General features: G+C 54.9%; 1 protein-coding gene across 6 annotated transcripts; it reads left to right on the top strand.

Moving 5' to 3' along the window:
• The first annotated feature begins 8 nt into the window (after nucleotides 1-8).
• On the top strand, nucleotides 9-14,127 carry UBTF (upstream binding transcription factor). 6 transcript variants are annotated; one of them, XM_079133329.1, is made up of 21 exons: nucleotides 9-415; nucleotides 3,378-3,502; nucleotides 4,995-5,170; nucleotides 5,712-5,795; nucleotides 5,893-6,048; nucleotides 8,420-8,484; nucleotides 8,762-8,882; nucleotides 9,235-9,345; nucleotides 9,680-9,813; nucleotides 9,952-10,093; nucleotides 10,402-10,443; nucleotides 10,555-10,668; nucleotides 10,756-10,911; nucleotides 11,254-11,409; nucleotides 11,495-11,605; nucleotides 11,978-12,066; nucleotides 12,168-12,357; nucleotides 13,306-13,353; nucleotides 13,452-13,523; nucleotides 13,616-13,759; nucleotides 13,843-14,127. In XM_079133329.1, the coding sequence occupies exons 2-21, from the start codon at nucleotides 3,445-3,447 to the stop codon at nucleotides 13,966-13,968; spliced, it is 2,295 nt and encodes a 764-aa protein (XP_078989455.1). In that variant the 5' UTR covers nucleotides 9-415; nucleotides 3,378-3,444; the 3' UTR covers nucleotides 13,969-14,127. The 6 variants fall into 6 exon arrangements, with proteins under 6 accessions (XP_078989455.1, XP_078989452.1, XP_078989457.1 ...); XM_079133326.1 differs by lacking the exon at nucleotides 9-415 and adding an exon at nucleotides 568-905; XM_079133327.1 differs by lacking the exon at nucleotides 9-415 and adding an exon at nucleotides 2,093-2,232.
• Nucleotides 14,128-20,127: the final 6,000 nt, after the last annotated feature.

Raw genomic sequence — 20,127 nt, forward strand, 5'->3', positions numbered from 1 at the left:
ACACACACCAGTGGCTACAGGAGAGAGTTGGAAAGACGCAGGAGAGAAGCAGGAGGCAGCGGGAATGGAGCAATGGGAGCGGGAAGCAGGCAGGTTCCCTCGCAAATCCCCCTCCGGCCCCAAGCCGCCTCGTCGGCCCCGGTAGGGGAGCAAGAAACCGGGCGAGCAGATGGAGGAGTGGAGCTCGCACTAGGCAGCGGGCTTGGCCGGAGAATGGAGGAGCCGCCAAGCGACCGGCTGATTGGAAGAGAAACGCAGAGCGATGGAGGCGGGGGTAGGAGGACGATTTCTCTGCGGGACTGGCGGCGGCGACACGCCGGGTCGGCGCTGCAGAGCTTGGCTGGCTTTCAACCCGGCGCTCGCCGGCTCCAGCCCCGCGCCGCCCCCACCCCCAGCCCTGCCGGAGGCTCCGCAGGTGAGTGCGAGCTGGGGGCAAAAAAGACACGAAAGTCTAAACACGCCCGCCCTGCAAAAAAAAAAAAAAAAAAAGAAAAAGAAAAAAAAAAAAAAAAGAAAGAAAAGCATTTTCCTTTTCTTTTTTTTTTTTAATTTTCGTGCAGCCCCCAGAGCGGTGGGAGGGAAGGGGCGAGGCTGAGCCGTCCCGAGGAGGCGGAGGGGCCAGGCGAGGCCGGGGTGGCCCGGGAGGCGGCGGCGCCGAGGCGGCTCTGACGGGCGAGCGCTCGGAGCGGCGCTGCGCTGCGCCGAGGCGGGCGGGCGGGCGGGCGGAGCGGGGCGGGCGGAGCGCGGCGCGTGGGGCTCGCCATTAGCCGTCGCTCCGCTTCGCCATCTCGGGCTTTGTCTGGCGACTAGCTGCCCCAGCGTCGGCTGCGGCGGAGCTGCGGCTCAGCTCTTCCGCCCGCCGCGCTCTCAGGTGCCTCCGGCCCGCGCTCCCATCCACATACTCGGTAAGTGAGCCTCGGTGCCACGGATTTCGGGGGAAAGGGGTTGCTCGGCGGCGGCGCCGATCTCCATGCGCCGGGGCAGGCCTGGGGAGCCATGCCGGGCTGGATTGAACCGGCTCCCAGAGCTGCTCCACGGCTGGGACTGGAGCCCGCTTGCAGTTTCCAGGCTTTAAGGACCAAAAGGAACCTTTTTGGTTTTGGTGTCGGGGTGTTGTTTCTTTTTCTCCGCCCCCCCCCCCCCAAGTTTCGTGAGTGCCTTTCGGCAGCAAGGGGACCGCGAGGTGGGCGCCGAAGCTTGGCGCCGCTATCGGCTTACGTGCGCCCCAAGCCCGTGGCCACGCTCCGGGGATGAGGGTGGGCGCCGATAGCCCGCCTCGGAAGGCGGGAGAAGGGAAAGGGTGAGGACTGGCCTGCAAGTACGATCCTAAGCTGGAAGACTTGGAAGAGAGCCCCGGAGCTGGGCTGCCGACACCCCCTGAGCCTTACCGGCCACCGGGGGGCCCTCCGGGCACCCTCTCCACGGCCGCACCTCGGCCCTCCCTTCCGCGCCGGCCAAGGCTGCTAGTTCCCCCGCGGGTCTGGCGAGGTCGCTCTCGGCGTCTGCCCGCCCGCCCGCCTCGGCTCGGCGCCCCACCGCCATCCGGGCGGCTGCGTGTCTCCCTGCCCCGGCCCCCCCGCTCCGGCGGCGGCAGCGGCAGCGGCAGCGGCAGCCGCTGCCGACACCACCACCACCACCACTACTACCACCACCACCCCCCTCCCCTTCTTCCTTCCCTCCGCCTCGGCCGCCCGGGTCCCCCCAGCTCCCGCCCCTCCTCCCAGCTGCCCCCCGCGGAGCCCGCCCGGGCAGGCTGTGGGAGGGAGCGGAGCCGGCGAGGCGGGCGGGCTGGCGCTCGCTCCCCGGGGGTCGGTGTGCGCTCTACGGGGAAGGACGCGCTCGCTGCCCCGCTTCTCCCGCCCCCCCTCCCGCTCCTCCTCCTCCCTTCTCCCTCCTCCTCCCCGCTCCGGCGGCGGAGGCTGCGGCGGCGGCGGGGGGTGTGCGAGCTGAGGCCGGGGCCGGCGGGCGGGCGGCGGGCGGGCTGCCTGCAGGCGGAGGGCGCTGTGCTTTGTGCTTTTCGCCGCGAGGAGCAGCAGGCAGCAGCCACAGCCGCCGCCGCCGCCACAGCAGCAGCAGCCGCCGCCCCAGCGCCTCCGCCGCGCCGGGAGGAGGAGCCGCTGCCGCCGCGGGAGGGAGCTGCGGCTGTGCCCGGCCGAGCGGGGGAGGGCGCCGCCGCTCAGAGCCGGGGAGGGAGCCGCCGGAGCGGGAAGCCCGGAGGCCGCGCTGCGCCGGGTAACCGAGGCGGCTGAGGACGCGTGCTAGGGTCGGGGCCGGGGCCTGAAGGCAAGGGAGCGAGCCGCCGATGCGGTGGACGCCGGGCGAGGACCCGGAGCGACCTCGGAGCAGGGGACTGGGCTCGACCAGACCAGGGCACTGGGGAGGACACCGAAGCCGGGGGAGGGGAGGGGAGGGCAGGAAGCGAGGCCCGGATCAGTCCGGGCCGCAGGCGGAGGAGCCCGCGCTTCTCGGAGCCGGCAGGCGCAGTTCTCGCCGGCCGCCGGAGGGGGCGGCGGGGCCGGTGAGCGCTGCGCCCCCGCCTCCCGGCTGCCGTCCTCCCGCCCTCTCTTTGGCTCGGCTCCCCGGAGGCCGGGGCGGGGGCGCCGGCGGGGCTGGGCCGCAGGCTCGGGGGAGGAGGCGGCGGTTCCCGCCGCGGTCGCGCCTCTGCGCCGGGCTCCTCCGTGAGCGTCGGGGTAGCTGGGCGGTGGCAGAGCCTCTGGCCGGGGTGGGTGGCTCGGGGGCGGGGGCCAGGCCGCTTCTCTCCGGCTGCTCGCCGGCCCGGGCGGGCGGGAACGGCGTTGGGCGATCGGGAGGGGGGAGCGACGGAATCCGGATCCGGTCCCCGGGGGCGGTGCGGCCGCTGCGCTCCGGGGCTGGCGGCGGCTGCGCTGCGTCCGGGTCCCCGCCGGGTTGCGGAGGCGGGGGGAACCGGCCGGGGGGAGGCGGGAGGAGGAGACTGGGGCGCGTGCCCGCTTCCGTGGCCGCGCGCGCCCTTTACCCGCCCTTCCTCCTCCCCCGCCCTCCAGCCTGGGGCCTCCCCGGGGCGGGCGCACCGAGGAGGAGGAGAATTTTTTTTTTTTTTTTTTCAAGTCCGGGTGGGGGAAGGAGGGCGGGCGCTCACTGCACGCGGGAGCTGGGAGCAGTCTCTCGCGTGGGCAGGGGAGGGCGCACGCCGCGGAGCCGGGCTGCAGGGGCTGGGGGAGGGGGTCGGGAAGAAGAGGGGCGCACTCCCACACCCTCCGACCCATTAAGTCTGAGCGTCCTGACTGGGTCTTACTGAGAGCCGGGACCTGTGTCCCCCTCCCCTTTGGGATGGGGGTAGGATAAGAAACCCCCCACCTATCCGCCTGTCTGAGTGGGGACTGGTGTCTCTTCTAAAGGGTGAGGTGGCTTTGACCCCGGGTTGCCGGGCCAGCGCGACCAAGGAGGTGGCCGGACAGCTGGAGGATGAACGGAGAAGCCGACTGTCCCACAGACCTGGAAATGGCCGCACCCAAAGGCCAAGGTAGGGGTTCTCCACCCACAGCCCTTCTTAAGTTAAATCTTTTTTCCCACATGGCTGTCTGCAGGACTCTCCTTCTAAAGGGTTCCTCCATTCTGTATTCTCTGAACTTGGGGAGAGTGTCTTGAGCTTTATTTTATAAGTTGAGCATCCTTTACACTTGGAAGGAATAATTTGGCTTAGTTAAATCCAAATTATTTGACTTTGAGACTGTAAGTTGTGTTTTTCACACAGCCCCCCGCCCCTGTGTTTGAGGGAGAAGGGAGACCCGTGCAAGTTTTCTTTCTGGGGTTCCCCTTCATCCTGAAGTGTGTCCCTGCTCTGGTTCTTGGGCTGGAAGGAAGGATGAGGATTGAAGTGGGGGGTGCGAAGTTTCCCAGCTTTTTAGGTTCTCTTACTGTTATTAAAAGAATAAAGTTTTGGCAGAGGCAGGTGGAGAGAATTCGTTGTTTTTTGTTTTTAGTGGCTTAAGGCCCCAGGCCATGGAAGTGATATACACAGCTAGACCCCTGCTTCATCCAGCAGGGACCCATCCAGTACTTTTGGTCCCATGGGGGAGTAGAACAAATCTCAGCAAAGGGCAATGCTTGTAGGACACTGAAGGGAGAAAAGATTATGGGGTCCATGTGACCCTGCTCTGCAAAAACCCTGACCCAGGTTACCATATGCAAATAAAAGTGAAGAGCCCTTTTGACTTAGAGCCATGGATGGCTACTTCCCCAGCTCACCTAGTACAGCCACTCTCTAGAGAGGCCCAAGCTCTCTGAGTTGCATTTCAGTGACTGAAAATAGCAGGTTCAGATTCCCTTTTTTTGTTCCCTAGGGAGTTGATGCAAGAATACAACTTGGAATTGGGGGGGGGGGGGTTAGCACAGGACCCTGAGAATCTTTGCCACTTACATGATTACCTCAAACCTGCCCGGTATAGTTCTTCATATCCTTCCCATTTTTATTTGCCAGAAATTCTTTTCTGATCTCTCTTGTCTCTAATGTTGGCTTTTAGCTGTGCTAGAGACATCTGTATGGAGTCTTCTTATTGTCCACACCCCTTCTTCAAGCACTTGAACATTTATGGTATCTATGTAGAATTTGAATTTGGCAACACATTTAGATATGTTGCCTTCCTGCTTTCTTTCCTGATAAACTAATTGCTTTCCCATAGGGCCACAATTCACAGGAACTTTATTTCCCCTGCCCCCTTCCTACGGTCAGTACAGGCCCATGGAAGCCTGGAATGTTAGAAATGAAAATATCCCTGAAGGAAGCTAGTCCTGGGTTCAAGCCAGGTTTTCCACATGTGGCATTGGACCAGTCTTTGCCCTAATCCATTGTGACCAGTTTTCTTAGGGATAAGCAGTGCTTAAGGAAAGATGCTTTGGTTTAGATGGGAAGCAGTAGGGTCTCTGGGGAAGAAAGGTTGGATATTCAAGGACTGGGGAGCAGATCAGGGTGATGACATGAGCCAGGTGTGATGGCTTCTTTTACCTCTCAACAGACCGCTGGTCTCAGGAAGATATGCTAACTTTGCTGGAATGCATGAAGAACAACCTTCCATCCAATGACAGCTCCAAGTTCAAAACCACTGAGTCACATATGGACTGGGAAAAAGTAGCATTTAAAGATTTTTCTGGAGACATGTGCAAGCTCAAGTGGGTGGAGATTTCTAATGAGGTAACTGAATCCCTCCCTTTGTGATACGCATGAATATACATCTACACATAACCCTACCTTGTCCTTCCTTGAGGGATTGATGAAACAGAAGTCTGTAAACAGGAAGGAAGAAGACCAGGAGAGGTGTTCATGTGGTCACCTGTTAGCTCTGTATTTGACCTTGCGCCTGTGGGAGGAGATGGCACCATTAACATACCAGCATCCAGGTCTCAATTCTGAGAGTTCAAGGTCTCTCAGGTGGCCTTGACTACTAACTGTCCTGGGGTTTCTGTTGCCTAAACTGTCTAGGGACACTGAGGTCAGGCAGTCATCTTGTTACTGTTCTTTGGTGTATGCTAACTACCCGGGCCTCTGCAGTAGGCCTGCGTCAGTCAGTGCCTGGGTGGGAGATTGCCTGTACTGTGGGGCTGTTGGTCTCTGCTGTGCTCCTTCAATAAATTCAGTCTGGTAGACAGTGGTGGAAATCCATTGGAAAAGGGAGCTCTGCTGTGGGGTGGTGTTTTCCAGCTTCCCCTTCCACCTACCTCCCTTCTTCCTCCAGGTAAGGAAGTTCCGTACTTTGACAGAATTGATCCTCGATGCTCAAGAACATGTTAAAAATCCTTATAAAGGCAAAAAACTCAAGGTGAGTTACCAGGAGGAGGAGTGCAAGGGTTAAGGAAGGAGTGGTCCAAAGAAGGATTGATGTCTAACCTCTGTTGTGTCTTTGTCCCACCTTCCAGAAACACCCAGACTTCCCAAAGAAGCCCCTGACCCCTTATTTTCGCTTCTTCATGGAGAAGCGGGCCAAGTATGCAAAACTCCACCCTGAGATGAGCAACCTGGACCTGACCAAGATTCTGTCCAAGAAATACAAGGAACTTCCAGAGAAGAAGAAGGTGGGGGGAGGGGGATTCAGGTGGGGGGAAGGAAGAGGCTGCTAGCAATTGGTGTGTGTAGGTCATTGCGGGGGCAGGGCTTAGAGGGACTTGGCATCAGGGACATAGGAGTCAGCAAGCAGAGTGGGGTCTCAGGCAGCCATACCTGATTGCCCTATCCCAGGCTCACACACAGTCAGAACAGGCACCCTTGAAGGTGAAACCCAGGCCCAGGCAGTTGCTCAGACCAACCTCATCCTGTGGACCATCTACAGTGCTCTCTCTTCATTCAGCTCGCCACACATTCATCCTCACTGTTGGGCCTCACAGCAGTTCTGTACCCCCCACATTTCCCTTTATGGCCTAATTTAATGTTTGCAATATCCTTACACAGGAAACCCCAGGAAAGGAGGTTATTCTTAATGCTTGTGTGCAAAGAACTGAGGTGCAGGGAGGTTGAGTGTCTGAGGTCACACAAGTAATGATGCTAGATCAGGACTCGGCCTTGGGACCCTAGGCTCCCTGTCTGGTGCTCTTCCCACAGCCACATCCACATGTTAAATGGGCTTTCTTCCCCGTGTGCAAGAATATACCTTGTCCTTCCTGGCCTCATGTTGTCCCCTGCAGAGGTCATGCACTGTCCCAGACAGTCAGGGAGGTTGATGACCTTGGGCACACAAGTTGCCTAAGTTTCTCAGGCACCAATGGACACTGTCAAGGACAGCTCAGGAGGTCCCATGCAGAGACAAGAAACAAAATACTGAAGGAGTCCTGAAGGGACATGGGTAAGGTGAGGTGAGGAGGTGGACAAGAAGAAGAGATACTGTATAATGAGGTGGAGCCAAGGAGAGAAGTTGTTGAGGGACATGGGGAGAGTCCAAAAGGCACATTGGCTGGGAAAAGAGACGAAGTTGTACATAGCCAGCCCTCAAAAAGTGATGCCTGCTGCCACACTCGGTGGCCTTTTTTTCCTAGTTTATATACACTGGCTGTAGACACATTCTCTTGGTGCTAAACCCAAAATGGAACCAGCTTGGTGGGTAAAACCAGCCCTCTGTGGCCACTGCCCAAGCTGAGCAGGAGCTGTGATTGCTGGAGCTATGATTAACCCCTTGATGAGGTTAAGGGACAATGACAACACCAAAAAAAAAAACTCATGGAGTGGGAGGGAGAGGCAATGGACCTTGAGAACCAGGGAGGGACAGAAGAAAGGGGTAGAGTGGACAAGATGCTGGACTGGGGACACAGACTTGTCCTCTTGGACTACTACCACATTGCTATATATGGGTCCTTTCGGTAAGTCCCTTCACTTCTCTGGGCCTGGTTTTGTCTGGAGGTAAGCCATATCCGTGGAGGTGCCTTTGGCTCCAAAAACTTGTCTGTGGAGGACCACGATTGGGCAGAGGAGACAGTGCTGTGCTCCCAGTTTTCTGGGGGAACCATAGGGGAAAGAGCCACCTCTCTGCACTGGCTGTGTCCGCAGTGAGAGGCAGGGGTTGGCTTGGTCACTGTGAGCCCCTGGCCCCTTGCTATTCTTGAAATTATAGGAAAAAGAGGGAGAAAAGAGAGATGGCTCTTTTTGTAGCTACCAGACAGAAGGTAGTTAGGGAAGGGGACGGATTAGAAAAGAGGTGCAAGTGGGACTTGGAGAGGGAGAGAGGGAGGCAGGTAGAGGGAAAGGCAGGCAAGGGAGAGTGAAGGGAGCCAGGTGGCAGCGGGGAATAGGGGGCTGAGAGGGGCCATCAACCAGGAGCCTGGAGGAAGGGATCAGAGGTAGGAAAGGTGGTGGTGGTAGCTGAGGCAAGAGGGAATGGTGACAGTTGTGGAGGAGTGTAGATGGTAAAGAAAAACCCAAGAGACAGATCTACTGGGATATGGTTTGCCTTATAAGAATTCATTCTGAGTTCCCTTCAACACAATCTCCCCTTGTGCCTTGAAGCAGGATTCAGTTGCCTGGCCCTAAGGGCCATCTCCATACTGGTATCAGCTGCCTCAGGCCAGGGAGGTGGGGAATGACCAGAGCAGGGTTTCCACCAGACTCATGAGAACTTGATGGTGTCAGAGAAAAGGGTAGGACAATCCCAGTCCTGCCACTGCCCACCAAGTGACTGTGGTAATGCCAAATCCCCCTTTCGGGGACTCTCCGCCTATTAAATGGAGAGAATACAAATAGGATTCCGTGTCTGAAAGACCGCTATAGTTCCCACTGCATGGTTCTCAGTCACCAGGTCTGGTATGTGGTGAGCCCAGCCCACCAGAAGGCACAGGCCACCATCTGTCCACATCATAGCAGGAGGCGAGAGAACTAGCGTAGTGGGCTCCTAGTGGCTTTTGTAGCTCCGGGTGAGATAGGCCTTGGGTCCTGGATGACCCCATCCCCTCCTCCCCCCAGATGAAATATATTCAGGACTTCCAGAGGGAGAAACAGGAGTTCGAGCGAAACCTGGCCCGATTCAGGTAAGGCAGTGGAGCCCAAAGGAGGGCCACGGGGCACCGGGTGTGACAGGATAGGCTAATGCTGGCTAGAGCCTGATGCTGGCCATCTGTGAAACATGGAACATGATGGGTCACATAAAGACCCTAATGTGTTATGCTCAGGGGCAGGGACAGGCAAGTAACTCTGTGCCACTAAGCCCCAGATGGAAGGCCTAGGAGGCTCTGTGGGTGGGGCAGCTAACTTGGGTCTGCCCTGGCAGTGTTCCCCGCTGACCCTTGCTCCCCATGCCCTGGCTAGGGAGGACCACCCCGACCTTATCCAGAATGCCAAGAAGTCGGACATCCCTGAGAAGCCCAAAACCCCCCAGCAGCTGTGGTACACTCATGAGAAGAAGGTGTATCTCAAAGTGCGGCCAGATGTGAGTGTCTGGCCAAGGGGCACGGGTGGGGGCGCACGGTGGTGGCAAGGGGGGAGCCGCACCAGGTCGGCCAGGCACGGTGCAGGGGAGCAGGAGAGGAGGCCCCTCCCCAGGGGTGGGTTGCATGGACAGGGCCTGGGCCAGCTGGCGTGCGAGCGTGTGTGTGCGCGTGTGTGTGAGCCTGTCCCCTTGCACCCAGGCGGGATCCCCGCCTCTCTGCCTTCCCCTCCTGGCCTGAGGGGGACACTGATGTGACCTCCTGTGGCCTGAGGGGGCGGGGGCCTCTGTGCCCCCTACCCCCCTCCCCCTGCCCCTGGCTGCCTGTGTGTGTCTGACGGCTTTTGGTTTGCAGGCCACTACGAAGGAGGTGAAGGACTCCCTGGGGAAGCAGTGGTCTCAGCTCTCGGACAAAAAGAGGCTGAAATGGATTCATAAGGCCCTGGAGCAGCGGAAGAAGTACGAGGTTAGGCTTCCGCTGCGCTCCTCCCCGTCCGGCTCTTCACGAGCCTCTGCCCTCTGACTCTGCGCCACCGCATGCTGCGGGAGGCAGTCACTCCTCAGCCCTCCATTGAGGGAGGGGCCTTCTGGGCCCCTCACCTCTGTCTCTACCTTTCCTACCCCCACCCCCCATGAGATCTCAGGCTAGGGCAGGGCAGGGCACCACGTTCCGTGTGAAATGGCAGACACGGCCATCCCCAGCTTTGCTCCCTGCCCCCCCCCCAGCGGCTCTCCCCCTTCCCCTGCCCCGGGCTAACCCCACACCCCATTGCCCCCCACCCCCCCACCTCACTCTACAGGAGATTATGCGTGACTATATCCAGAAGCACCCTGAACTGAACATCAGTGAGGAGGGCATCACCAAGTCCACCCTTACCAAGGCTGAACGCCAGCTCAAGGACAAGTTTGATGGGCGACCCACCAAGCCACCTCCGTGAGCACTATCCCAGGGTGGGTGGGTGGACAGCTAGGGAATTGGGCCAGTGAAGGATGTAGGCCCAGGCTCTACAGTGAGAAGGCCAACTGCTCAGTTGCTCATGGGGTGTGCCTCTCTTCCTGCCTGTTCTGATAGGAACAGCTACTCGCTGTACTGCGCAGAGCTTATGGCCAACATGAAGGACGTGCCCAGTACGGAGCGCATGGTGCTATGCAGCCAGCAGTGGAAGCTGCTGTCCCAGAAGGAGAAGGATGCCTATCACAAGAAGTGTGACCAGGTGCTTCATGGCAGGGACCACCCATAGAGACTTTGGGACCCTCCTTCGAGGGTTTCAAGTGTGAAGTCTAACCCTAGCAAAGCTCAAATCAGTCATTGGTTATAGGTGCCTTGGGCATCTGCTTCCAACATGGCAGTGTGTTAGGTTTGGCATCTGGGCCTGTCAAGGCAGATAGCTCAGGCCTCTTGATTACCATCTGTTGGGGGAGAGCAGGCCCTGGGGGAGGCTTACCTAGGGTTCCTGTCCCTGATACTGGAGTCTCCGGTGAGCCTATCCCCAACTGACCCTAATTCCCCTCCCTTTCCCAGAAAAAGAAAGATTACGAGGTGGATATGCTCCGTTTCCTCGAGGTGAGTGTTCCAGTTGGGGACTGGGCAGAAAAGACAGGCTAAGCCAGGGGAGAAGTAAGGACCCCTGGAGAGCAGGTGAACTGCAGCCCCACGCTCCTCTTCCCTACCCAGAGCTTGCCTGAGGAGGAGCAGCAGCGGGTCCTGGGAGAAGAGAAGATGTTGAACATCAACAAGAAGCAAGCCACCAGCCCAGCTTCCAAGAAGCCCACCCAGGAAGGAGGGAAGGTGGGCAAGGACACATCGGCCCAGCGGGTGGGAGCGCTGGGCTCTGGTAAACAGCCTGTGAGCCCCAACCCTTCTGCACCTTCCCAGGGTGGCTCGGAAAAGCCTAAACGGCCGGTGTCAGCCATGTTCATCTTCTCTGAGGAGAAGCGGCGGCAGCTGCAGGAGGAGAGACCAGAGCTCTCTGAGAGTGAGCTGACCCGCCTGCTGGCCCGCATGTGGAACGACTTGTCGGAGAAGAAGAAGGTTAGGCTTGCTCCTAAAACTCAGTGCTCCCAGAGGGGCTGCTAGCACCACTTCCTCCCCTGGGGCTGCTGCGCAGCCTCGCCCCTGCCCCGTGTGGCTTACACACGTGTGCCTGGGCTCAGATGCTGGGAGCCCGGCGAGCCAGAAGGCGGGAAGCTGTCAGCAAGGGCTGTTGGTTCCCCGGGGAGCGGCGGGTGGGCGGGGTGGAGCCCGCGGGGACATCTGCACCGCCCACGCCTCTGCCAGCCCCTCCTCCCTACCCTGAGCTGCAGCTGCTGCTGGCCGAGCTTAGCGCGCCCCCTAGGGGTGACTCGGAGGCTGACATCGTCTGGTCCTCCATAGGCCAAGTACAAGGCCAGGGAGGCGGCATTGAAGGCACAGTCCGAGAGGAAGCCAGGCGCCGAGCGCGAAGAACGCGGCAAGCTGCCGGAGTCGCCCAAGAGAGCTGAGGAGATCTGGCAACAGAGCGTCATCGGCGACTACTTGGCCCGCTTCAAGGTAGTAGGGAGTAGGACAGGGGTTTTTCTGCAGCCTCCAGCCCTGGGTGACCCCTCTCACAGCTGATACCCTTGCCTATCCCCAGAACGATAGGGTAAAGGCCTTGAAAGCCATGGAGATGACCTGGAACAACATGGAAAAGAAGGAGAAACTGATGTGGATTAAGAAGGCCGCTGAAGACCAAAAGCGATATGAGGTGAAAAGAAGACTGGGCCACCCTTCTCCATATAAGCTGGGACTCTGAGCCAGAAGTCCCAGTCTTGTTTGTGACCCTGAACCAGTCTCAGATCCCCCGCTCCTTGGGCCTCAGTCTCTCATCAGCAAAATGGAGGAGACAGTATTGACTTTCAGGGTGATTGTTGGGGTACATGAGTTCAATTCCAAAACCACATTGAAACTGTCGTGCTTGACATGAGGTGATAGGTAGTTGCTCCCTGGCCTTGCTTTGGTTACTTCTCTTTCTGGCACATAAAAGGAGAACCAGCTAAGGCATGACAGAGTGGGGCAGGAGGCAGCAGTATTTCAGGGGGTGTGGGGATGAGTGTGACTTTTCCAGGTCTCCCCACAGAGAGAGCTGAGTGAGATGCGGGCACCTCCAGCTGCTACAAATTCTTCCAAGAAGATGAAGTTCCAGGGAGAACCCAAGAAGCCTCCCATGTGAGCCTGGGGCCAGAGCCTGCCTTGGTATGGGGAGGGTCAGGACTAGAGGGCTTCTTGGTTGGGGTCCTGACCCTCCCTGAACAACCCCCATCTCCCAGGAATGGTTACCAGAAGTTCTCCCAGGAGCTACTGTCCAATGGAGAGCTGAACCACCTGCCACTGAAAGAGCGCATGGTGGAAATAGGCAGCCGCTGGCAGCGCATCTCCCAAAGCCAGAAGGAGCACTACAAAAAGCTGGCTGAGGAGCAGCAGAAGCAGTACAAGGTGCACCTGGACCTCTGGGTCAAGGTGAGAGGGCAAAGGACCTTTGGGAGGGAGAGGAAGGCATCATGCTATCTTATTCATCATTTTCTTCAGTAACCCAACAGTCCTGTAGGGTAATGCGTACTGTCACCCTTTTAAACCAAAGCACAGAGAGGTTGAGTAATTTGCCCAAAGTCATACAGTAGTCAGAAAAATCCAAATCAGACTGCCTTTTCCTCTCTCCATGTGGGATTAGGAGTACTCTTTAGGCTCTAGATTACCTCCTCTCTGAGCTTCCCCTCTATACCTTGGTTGAGCAGTAAGATCTGTGAAGTGAGGAGAATCATCTGTGTTCTCCCCAGCACCCAGATTGACCAAGGACCCAGAGAGAGAACAGGGATTAGATGCTGCAAAAGTTTGGAGAGCCCCAGTGCCTCATCATTGGCTCAGGGGACTGGGGACCAAGTGGGGTTGATGATACCAGGCTCTGGGAGTCATTGTGGGGAAGCTTCTAAGTTAAAGACGGCCCCATCTCTGGAGCCTCCATTTGGGCAGAGCAACTGTAGGAATATGAAAATCAGCAGTCTTGGTGCATGGTGGCTTACCTCAACCAGGTATGGTGGCACAAGCCTGTAATCAAGGCTGTGGCAGGAGCATGGAAAGTTTGAGGCCAGCCTGGACAACTTAGATCGTTGACAATTTAGTCTCAGGATAAAAATAAAAGGGGCTGGGGATGTAGCCTGGTGGTGGCACTTTTGCATAGCATAGGCTAGGCCCTGGGTTTAATCCCTAGTACTGGGAGGGCTGGGGGAGGAGGCCGACAGTGTCAGCAGAAACTTGAGCTGTATTCCTAGACCTCAGGGGCACTCTGCAGAGACTTGGTGTAAAGATGGATGATATAAAGTCCTCAGACTACTGCCTGACTGGAACTCAGGGTGCTCAGTTGGCAGTAATCTGGGGAATGTTCCAACCCCCACTTCTCTGTCTCCCCAGAGTCTATCTCCCCAGGACCGAGCAGCATATAAAGAATACATCTCCAATGTGAGTTTGGGAATTCTGCGGTGGCAGGGTAGAGGTAGGGATCCCCAGGGCCTGGAACTCAACAGCTGCCCCTTTTGCACCCCCATCCTCTCCTACAGAAACGTAAGAGCATGACCAAGCTGCGAGGCCCAAACCCCAAGTCCAGCCGGACCACCCTGCAGTCCAAGTCGGTAAGGAGCCTCTCCCAGATAGCAGACAGGTGTCTGTACAACAGGGTCCCAGTGCCTGGGCCAAGACCACTGATGTCTCTCTGCCCCTCCAGGAGTCTGAGGAGGACGATGAAGAGGATGAGGATGATGAGGATGAGGATGAAGAAGAGGAAGATGATGAGAATGGGGACTCCTCTGAGGATGGTGGGGACTCCTCTGAGTCCAGCAGTGAAGACGAGAGCGAGGACGGGGATGAGGTGGGCAGGCAGGGCATGGTGAGAGGAGGGTTGGGGTCCATAAGGAGGGCCACCTGGTGACTGCGCATCCTTCCTTCCCCCAGAACGAGGAGGATGATGAGGATGAGGATGAGGATGAGGATGACGATGAGGACGAAGACAACGAGTCCGAGGGCAGCAGCTCCAGCTCCTCCTCCTCAGGGGACTCCTCAGACTCTGACTCCAACTGAGGCTCAGCCCCCGGGGCAGCCAGGGAGAGCCCCAGAGCTCCCCTCCCCGACTGACCACCTTTGTCTCTCCCCCATGTTCTATCCCCTACCCCCTGGCCTCCCCCACTTTGTCCTTTTTTTTTTTTTTTTTTTCCTTTTTTCTTTTTCTTTTTTTTTTTTTTTTTTTTAAACAAAATATGGTGGGGTAGGGGACTGGAGGAGCCCAGGCCAGGACTCTATAGCCTTGGAGCAATCAGCCCTGGGGGTCCTCCAGGGAGAGCAACCATCAGACTGAGCCAGCACTGGACCAGACCGGCCCGCCCTACCCCTCTTCTGCACTTGCGGTTCTGGCATGGACAATGGACCAGGGGTGGGGAGTCCAAAGAGTTCAGTGAGGCCCTCCACACCTGCAACCCAAACCAAGGTGGGGTGGAAGTTTGGGGAGGACCCCTTCCTTCCCAGAGGGTCTCACCACCTGGACCCCTGCATTGGAACTGGAGGCAGGGAAACTGGGGAGAGGAGGACAGGTGCCTTTGAGAAAACGGGCACTGCCCTGATGGTCCTCTCCCCTGCCCCTGCAGGAAGGAGCTGCCTGGACCCACTCATGGGGGGGCAGAAGTGTTTTTTATATATGTGTATATATTTTTTTTTTAAGCTCTGAGCTGTCAACGAGACGTTTCCTACCGATCTCGGCCGCCGTCTCTGTTGTCATTTCTGGGAGAGGGAGGGTTTAGGGGGTAGATTTGGAACTTTTTTTAAATGGTCTTGATGTGTGTGGAAGAGAGAGTGTGTGTGAGTGTGTGTGTGTGTGTGTGTGTGTGCGCGCACGCGCGCGCTGTATATAGCATGGATGCACCTGTGGGTGTGTGTGGGTGTGTGTGGAAGAGAGAAGGGGTCTGTCCTGGAGCCCACCTCAGTTTTTGTGAATCTGGAAAAGGGTTGGTGAAGGCCAGGGAGATGGTGATCCTGGTGGGAACAGGCTGAGGCTGCCCTTCTCTGCATGTCTCCGCTTTGCCTGGTCTCTGGTTCTATTTGGGGAGGGCACTGAAGCCACTCTTGATGCTTCCTATGCCAGTTTCCCTGTGCCAGGGTCATGTGCATCTGAGCTGCTGCTCAGTTTCCCTGTGCCAGGGTCATGTGCATCTGAGCTGCTGCTGGCCCCTACTGTCCAGCAGGAAGGCGGGAAGGGGCAGACAATGGTGTGAACCTTAAAGCTTTTCTTTGGTGGAAAAGGCCTTCCAGCTCATGTGAAGGGCCAGCCTGGCCACTCTGGGCACAGAATCTGGGCGTCAGGAAGTGTGTTGGGAGCTCTTACGTACACATCCCTAACTGCCTTCCCCCATGTCCTCTGGCCACCCCATTTCCTTTGATTTCTCAGGTCTGCTCCCCCTCTTCCTTGCCCCCCAACCTTACAGTTGGGAAAGGGGCTACAGAAGCTGCTTTCTGCAGCTGTCCCTCTAACCCTTGCCAGCCATCCCAAGCTTTTTGGTACCCTGATTCTTTGACTCTTAATAAGCCAAGCCACCTTATCTGTGGACTTAATTTTCATTGTTGGCGGTTTTTACTAAATTGGTTCAAAAAAAATTTTTTTTTTTTTTTACAATCATGTCAGTGACCTATTTAATCGGGGCTTTATGCTTCCCACCTTCCCCTCTGAATGAAAGCCAGGAGTGGGGGAAGTGGGACCTCTGCCAAGGTGGTGGGGCAGAAAAGGTAAAGGCCCCACCCCAGATAGGCTGTGGGTCTCTTAAATGAAAGCAGACAATCTGCTTTGCCTGGACCCTGGTGCTTGGATGGGGAGGCGTAGGGAGGGACACTCCCCACTCCCACTCCCCTTCCTTTATCCTGACCCAGGAATTAAGTACAGGGGTTTATAGGTTATTTCTTTCTAAGAACCCCTGCAAACACCCTCCCCTCCCCCGACTTCCTTATCTGAATGCCCCTGCACTATTATGTTTTAGTGGAATGTGTTTTCATTTAAAAATAACTTCGAACAGGACACTTTTCCTGTTTTAAAAATTGAAAAATTCTTACAGTACAGACAGGGCCATGGGGGTGGGGGTGTTGGTGCTGTAAGAGGTCGCTCTGAGTGCATTTTGGCACTGGGACGGGATGGCTGGGGTGGGAAGACCCCCATTCCCCCACCTTTTTTTTCTAATATTTAAGGAGTGTTTTGTAGGTTTCAACAACAACCACACTTGAATTTGTATTATGGGAGGTGGGAGGGAATGGCTTAGAGGTGTCTGCCTAAGCTTAAGGCCAACTGTGGAAGTTTTGTTTTCCCTTTTTTTTGTATAATAAAGTGAAAAACAAAGGTTTGACTGCTGTCTGGTCACTGGCATAAGTGAAAGTGGGTGACAGGGATGACCCAGTAGGTCAGATAAACCCCTTGAAGCTAGCTTGTTTGCCCTTTCTAGAACCATAAGATTCCATAGGCAACCTACTTTTACATCATTTTGTACTACTGTACTGTGCTTTCTAAATTCAGTTTGTTCACCTGAGGTTGTCAGTCACAAAGGACTCAGAAATTTGAGAACAGATGCATTTTTCACCAGAGGGCATTCCCTTGGGAAATGAGGTGATGACCATTGAGGTCAAGGGTTCATCCTGGGCATGCCAGCCTTCCTGGTTGGTGCAGGATTTATCAAGTGGTGTTTGGGCACCCTCCCACATTGAGCCCTCAGCTCCACCCAGGGTCTAGATGATTTCCTAACCACCCAGACCTCTGATAGGAAGTGGCTAGAACAGGATGACTCGCTCTCTGCAGCCGTGGACCTCTGGTTTCCTTGAACAGGTTTCTGTTGGGTTTCTGGAACAGCAAAGGACCGAAAACCCTACTTATGTCCAAGGACTCCAAGCCTGATCCCTCCTGTTCTGGGTCAAACTTGTAAAACATTCCCACTCACCGTTCTGAGGCCACTCTTGACCAGTCACCAACATGTCCATCTTTACATCCATGAGACACTTGACTGTGTCCTGCTTTCTTGGTCTACTCTGCTGGTGTCAGCCCTCCCTCTGCATTCTCTCCCTAAACCTCTTGCTAAAAAATGAGTCCAGCTAGATTCCCTTCCTGTCTCCTGCATGCTTGCTCCCACCATGGTACAACAGCACAGAGGCCCTCACCAGATGCTTGTGCCATAATCCAGATGTCCCAGCCTCCAGAACCATAAGCCAAATAAAATTCTATTTTTATAATTTACCCAGTCTGATATTCTGCTACAGTAGCAGAAAATGGTCTAAAACACTGCTTCTACAGACCTGTGTAGATACCTGTGCATCCTCTGGGGTATCTCAGAAGCACCTTTTACCTCAAGACCCAGAATGATTAACAACCATTTAGTCATTTGACCTAGAAACCAGACTATCAGCCTTGACTCCTCTCTCTCTCTTTCATCTGCATGCCATCACCTACACCTGTCCATTCCACTACCTAAATCTCTCTGAAACCTGTCTACCCTTCTCACAACTGCCATTCCCGTCCTAGTGGAGGCCATCACCATCACCCAACTTCTGCAAAGACCTTCTTAAGCGGGTCTTCCTATTTACACTCTTGCCCCCTACAGTCCATTCTACACACAGCAGCCAAAGGTGTCTAATAAATTTGGCTGTGTGGGTTGGTGTACACCTGCAATCCCAGTGACTAGGGAGGCTAGGGCAGGAGGATGCAAGGCCAAGGCCAGTCAGGGCAATTCAGTGATAACCTGTCTTAAAATAAAAAATAAAAAAAAGGGCTGGGATTTAGCTTAATGGTAGAATGCCCCTGTGTTCAATCCTAATGCCAAAAACCAAACAAACAAAAATGAAAAATTAGGCAGGGTGGTACTCACTATAGTCCCAGCTCTTGCAATGCTGAGGTGGGCACAGGAACTCTATGCTAGCCTGGGCAACACAGTGAGACTCAAAAACAAAACAAAACAAAGAAACTCTGATTACTTCGGAGTTTTCTGAAGTTTTCTTCAGATTACTCTGGTACTTAAAATTTACCATGGCCATACAAGGCCTGGACCCTGCATCCTCTCTCTCCTTTTGCCCTATTCTTCCTAATTATTCACAATGATCCAGCTACGTGGTCTCTCTTTTGCTTCTTGAGCATGCCTATCACAGGGCCTTTGTACTTCTCATACACATAACTGTTCTTCTCATCCTTCAGGCCTCAGCTCAAATGTTACCTCACAGATAAGCCTTTCCTGACCAACCTCCCAAAGAGCCCTCCTCCTACATTTCCTTGCTTATGTATTTTTTTACTTATCTATGGTCTATCTCCCAAAGGAGATTCTTTACTTTCTGGTTCATTATAGTAATCCCACTACTTAAAGCTGCCTAGCATGTATATGATACCCAAGAAAAATGGTCTCAATGAGTGACGAAGTATAGCTCACAGGTTCAGGATGCAGGGGAGTCCACTGTTCCTGCTGGGCTCTCTGCCCCAACTCCAGTCACATTAGCTGTCTATGCTTCCAATATACCACCTTCTCTTCTAGGGTCCATACAACATGCTGTTCTCTCTGCCTAGTTCATTCAGGGCTCTACTTAGAAAGCCTCTTCCTCCTGGGAGAGAGGAGGCCCCTGAACTCCTGACAAAAAAAAGGTCTCCGTGTCATGTTTCTTCAGTCACCTAGAACCTGGACACCTCCACACTTAGACTTGTTTCTTGTTTCTTCCAAGCCAGGTTTTGCTAGGCTGTCAGCTCCACTAAGACAAGGTCTGTGTGTCTCCCTTGTTGCTGTAACCCCAGAGTCACCCAGAGCCAGAACCAGCTCAATCCTTAGTGTTTATTAACTGGTACTAACTGTGGAGACTGGGCGTGTGCCCAAAGAGGTTACCACCACAAAACAACCCAGGCCAAGCACCAAATAAATAGTGCAGTCCACTTGTAAAGAAGTTTGGTATGAGTGGCTGGGGATGCAACTCAGTGATTAAAGCACTTGCTTAGCATGCGCAAGGCCCTGGGTTCCATCCCCAGTAGCAGCACCACCACAACAAAAAATTTTGGTATGAGAATGGCCACAGGAGGGGATATGAGGAAGGATTTAGGTAAAGAGGGAGGAGCCAGGAAGGTTTCTTGGGCATTCCTTAGGGGAGGACACTATGGATATATTTAGGTTAAGAAATAAAGCAGCATCACTGGACTAGAGAATTCCTCAAAGGGAGGTAAAAGACAAGAGGCAAGGAAGGCTGATGCCATGCTGTATAAGTTCCTAAAGACCTAACTCCTTTGCTCTAGATTCAAGTTCAACCACATTCTGAGTCTTTACCGTTGCCAATGTATCCCAAATTGAACGTGTCATCCTCCTGCATCCTCTGCAGAGTTCCTCATACTGGTTAAAGGAGTTTTCAGAGCCTCCCTCTCCTTTACCCCATACAGTTCAGCCAATAATGAAAATCTACTGCTTCTCAGAATGATCAACTTAAAGTGCAAGTCTGGTCAAACAATTTCCTTAGAGGACTCCTCACTGCCTGCGGGGTTAAAGCCCATAAACTCCTTGGTGCACCCTTAGACCTCTATGATCTGGCCTGCTCACCTCCTGCAGCTCCCTGACCCATTCCTATGTTCCCTACATCCCCAAGATTGATCCATATTCTGAAGCTTACTGTTGGGATGTCTAATGCTGTCTTGAACTTTTGGTTCATCTTTCCCTGCAAGAAGCCTTTCTTGACCAATTCTCTTACATCCTTTGGTGCTTCTTCTTGGTGGTCTCTGAACTCTATACATGTCTTTTTTGTTTTTATCACACTATTATGCAATTATTTTCCGACAAGTCTTTCTGTTCCACTAGATTGTAAATTTCTTGAGGAAGCACAACTGTTTTATTTCATCATTGTATCCCAGCACCAGCAGCCCGATAACTAAGATTTACCAAGCATTTACACTGACCTACGAGTCTCACACGCACTGGCTTGTTAATCCTCACAACCTAATGATACATATTCAACTAACAATGGAAGAAACTGAGGTACAGGGAATTCATTTGCCATTTCCAGGGAGTTAAATTCAGATCCGACTCCTTCGAAATATTATATGCCTCAAGAAATGTTTGGAGACTAAAGACCCAATGATGGTCTCTCAAAATATGTGATTTCAGACTTTAATCCTATCTCCTGAGGGAAGAGGGCTGTCACACAATCATTCTAGGGCACCAGACAAGATTATCCGAGATGGAAGAGCCAGTCTAGGAATCT

Source organism: Sciurus vulgaris (assembly GCF_902686455.1).
Source record: "Sciurus vulgaris genome assembly, chromosome: 3".
In the NCBI taxonomy this organism is placed as follows: domain Eukaryota; kingdom Metazoa; phylum Chordata; class Mammalia; order Rodentia; family Sciuridae; genus Sciurus; species Sciurus vulgaris.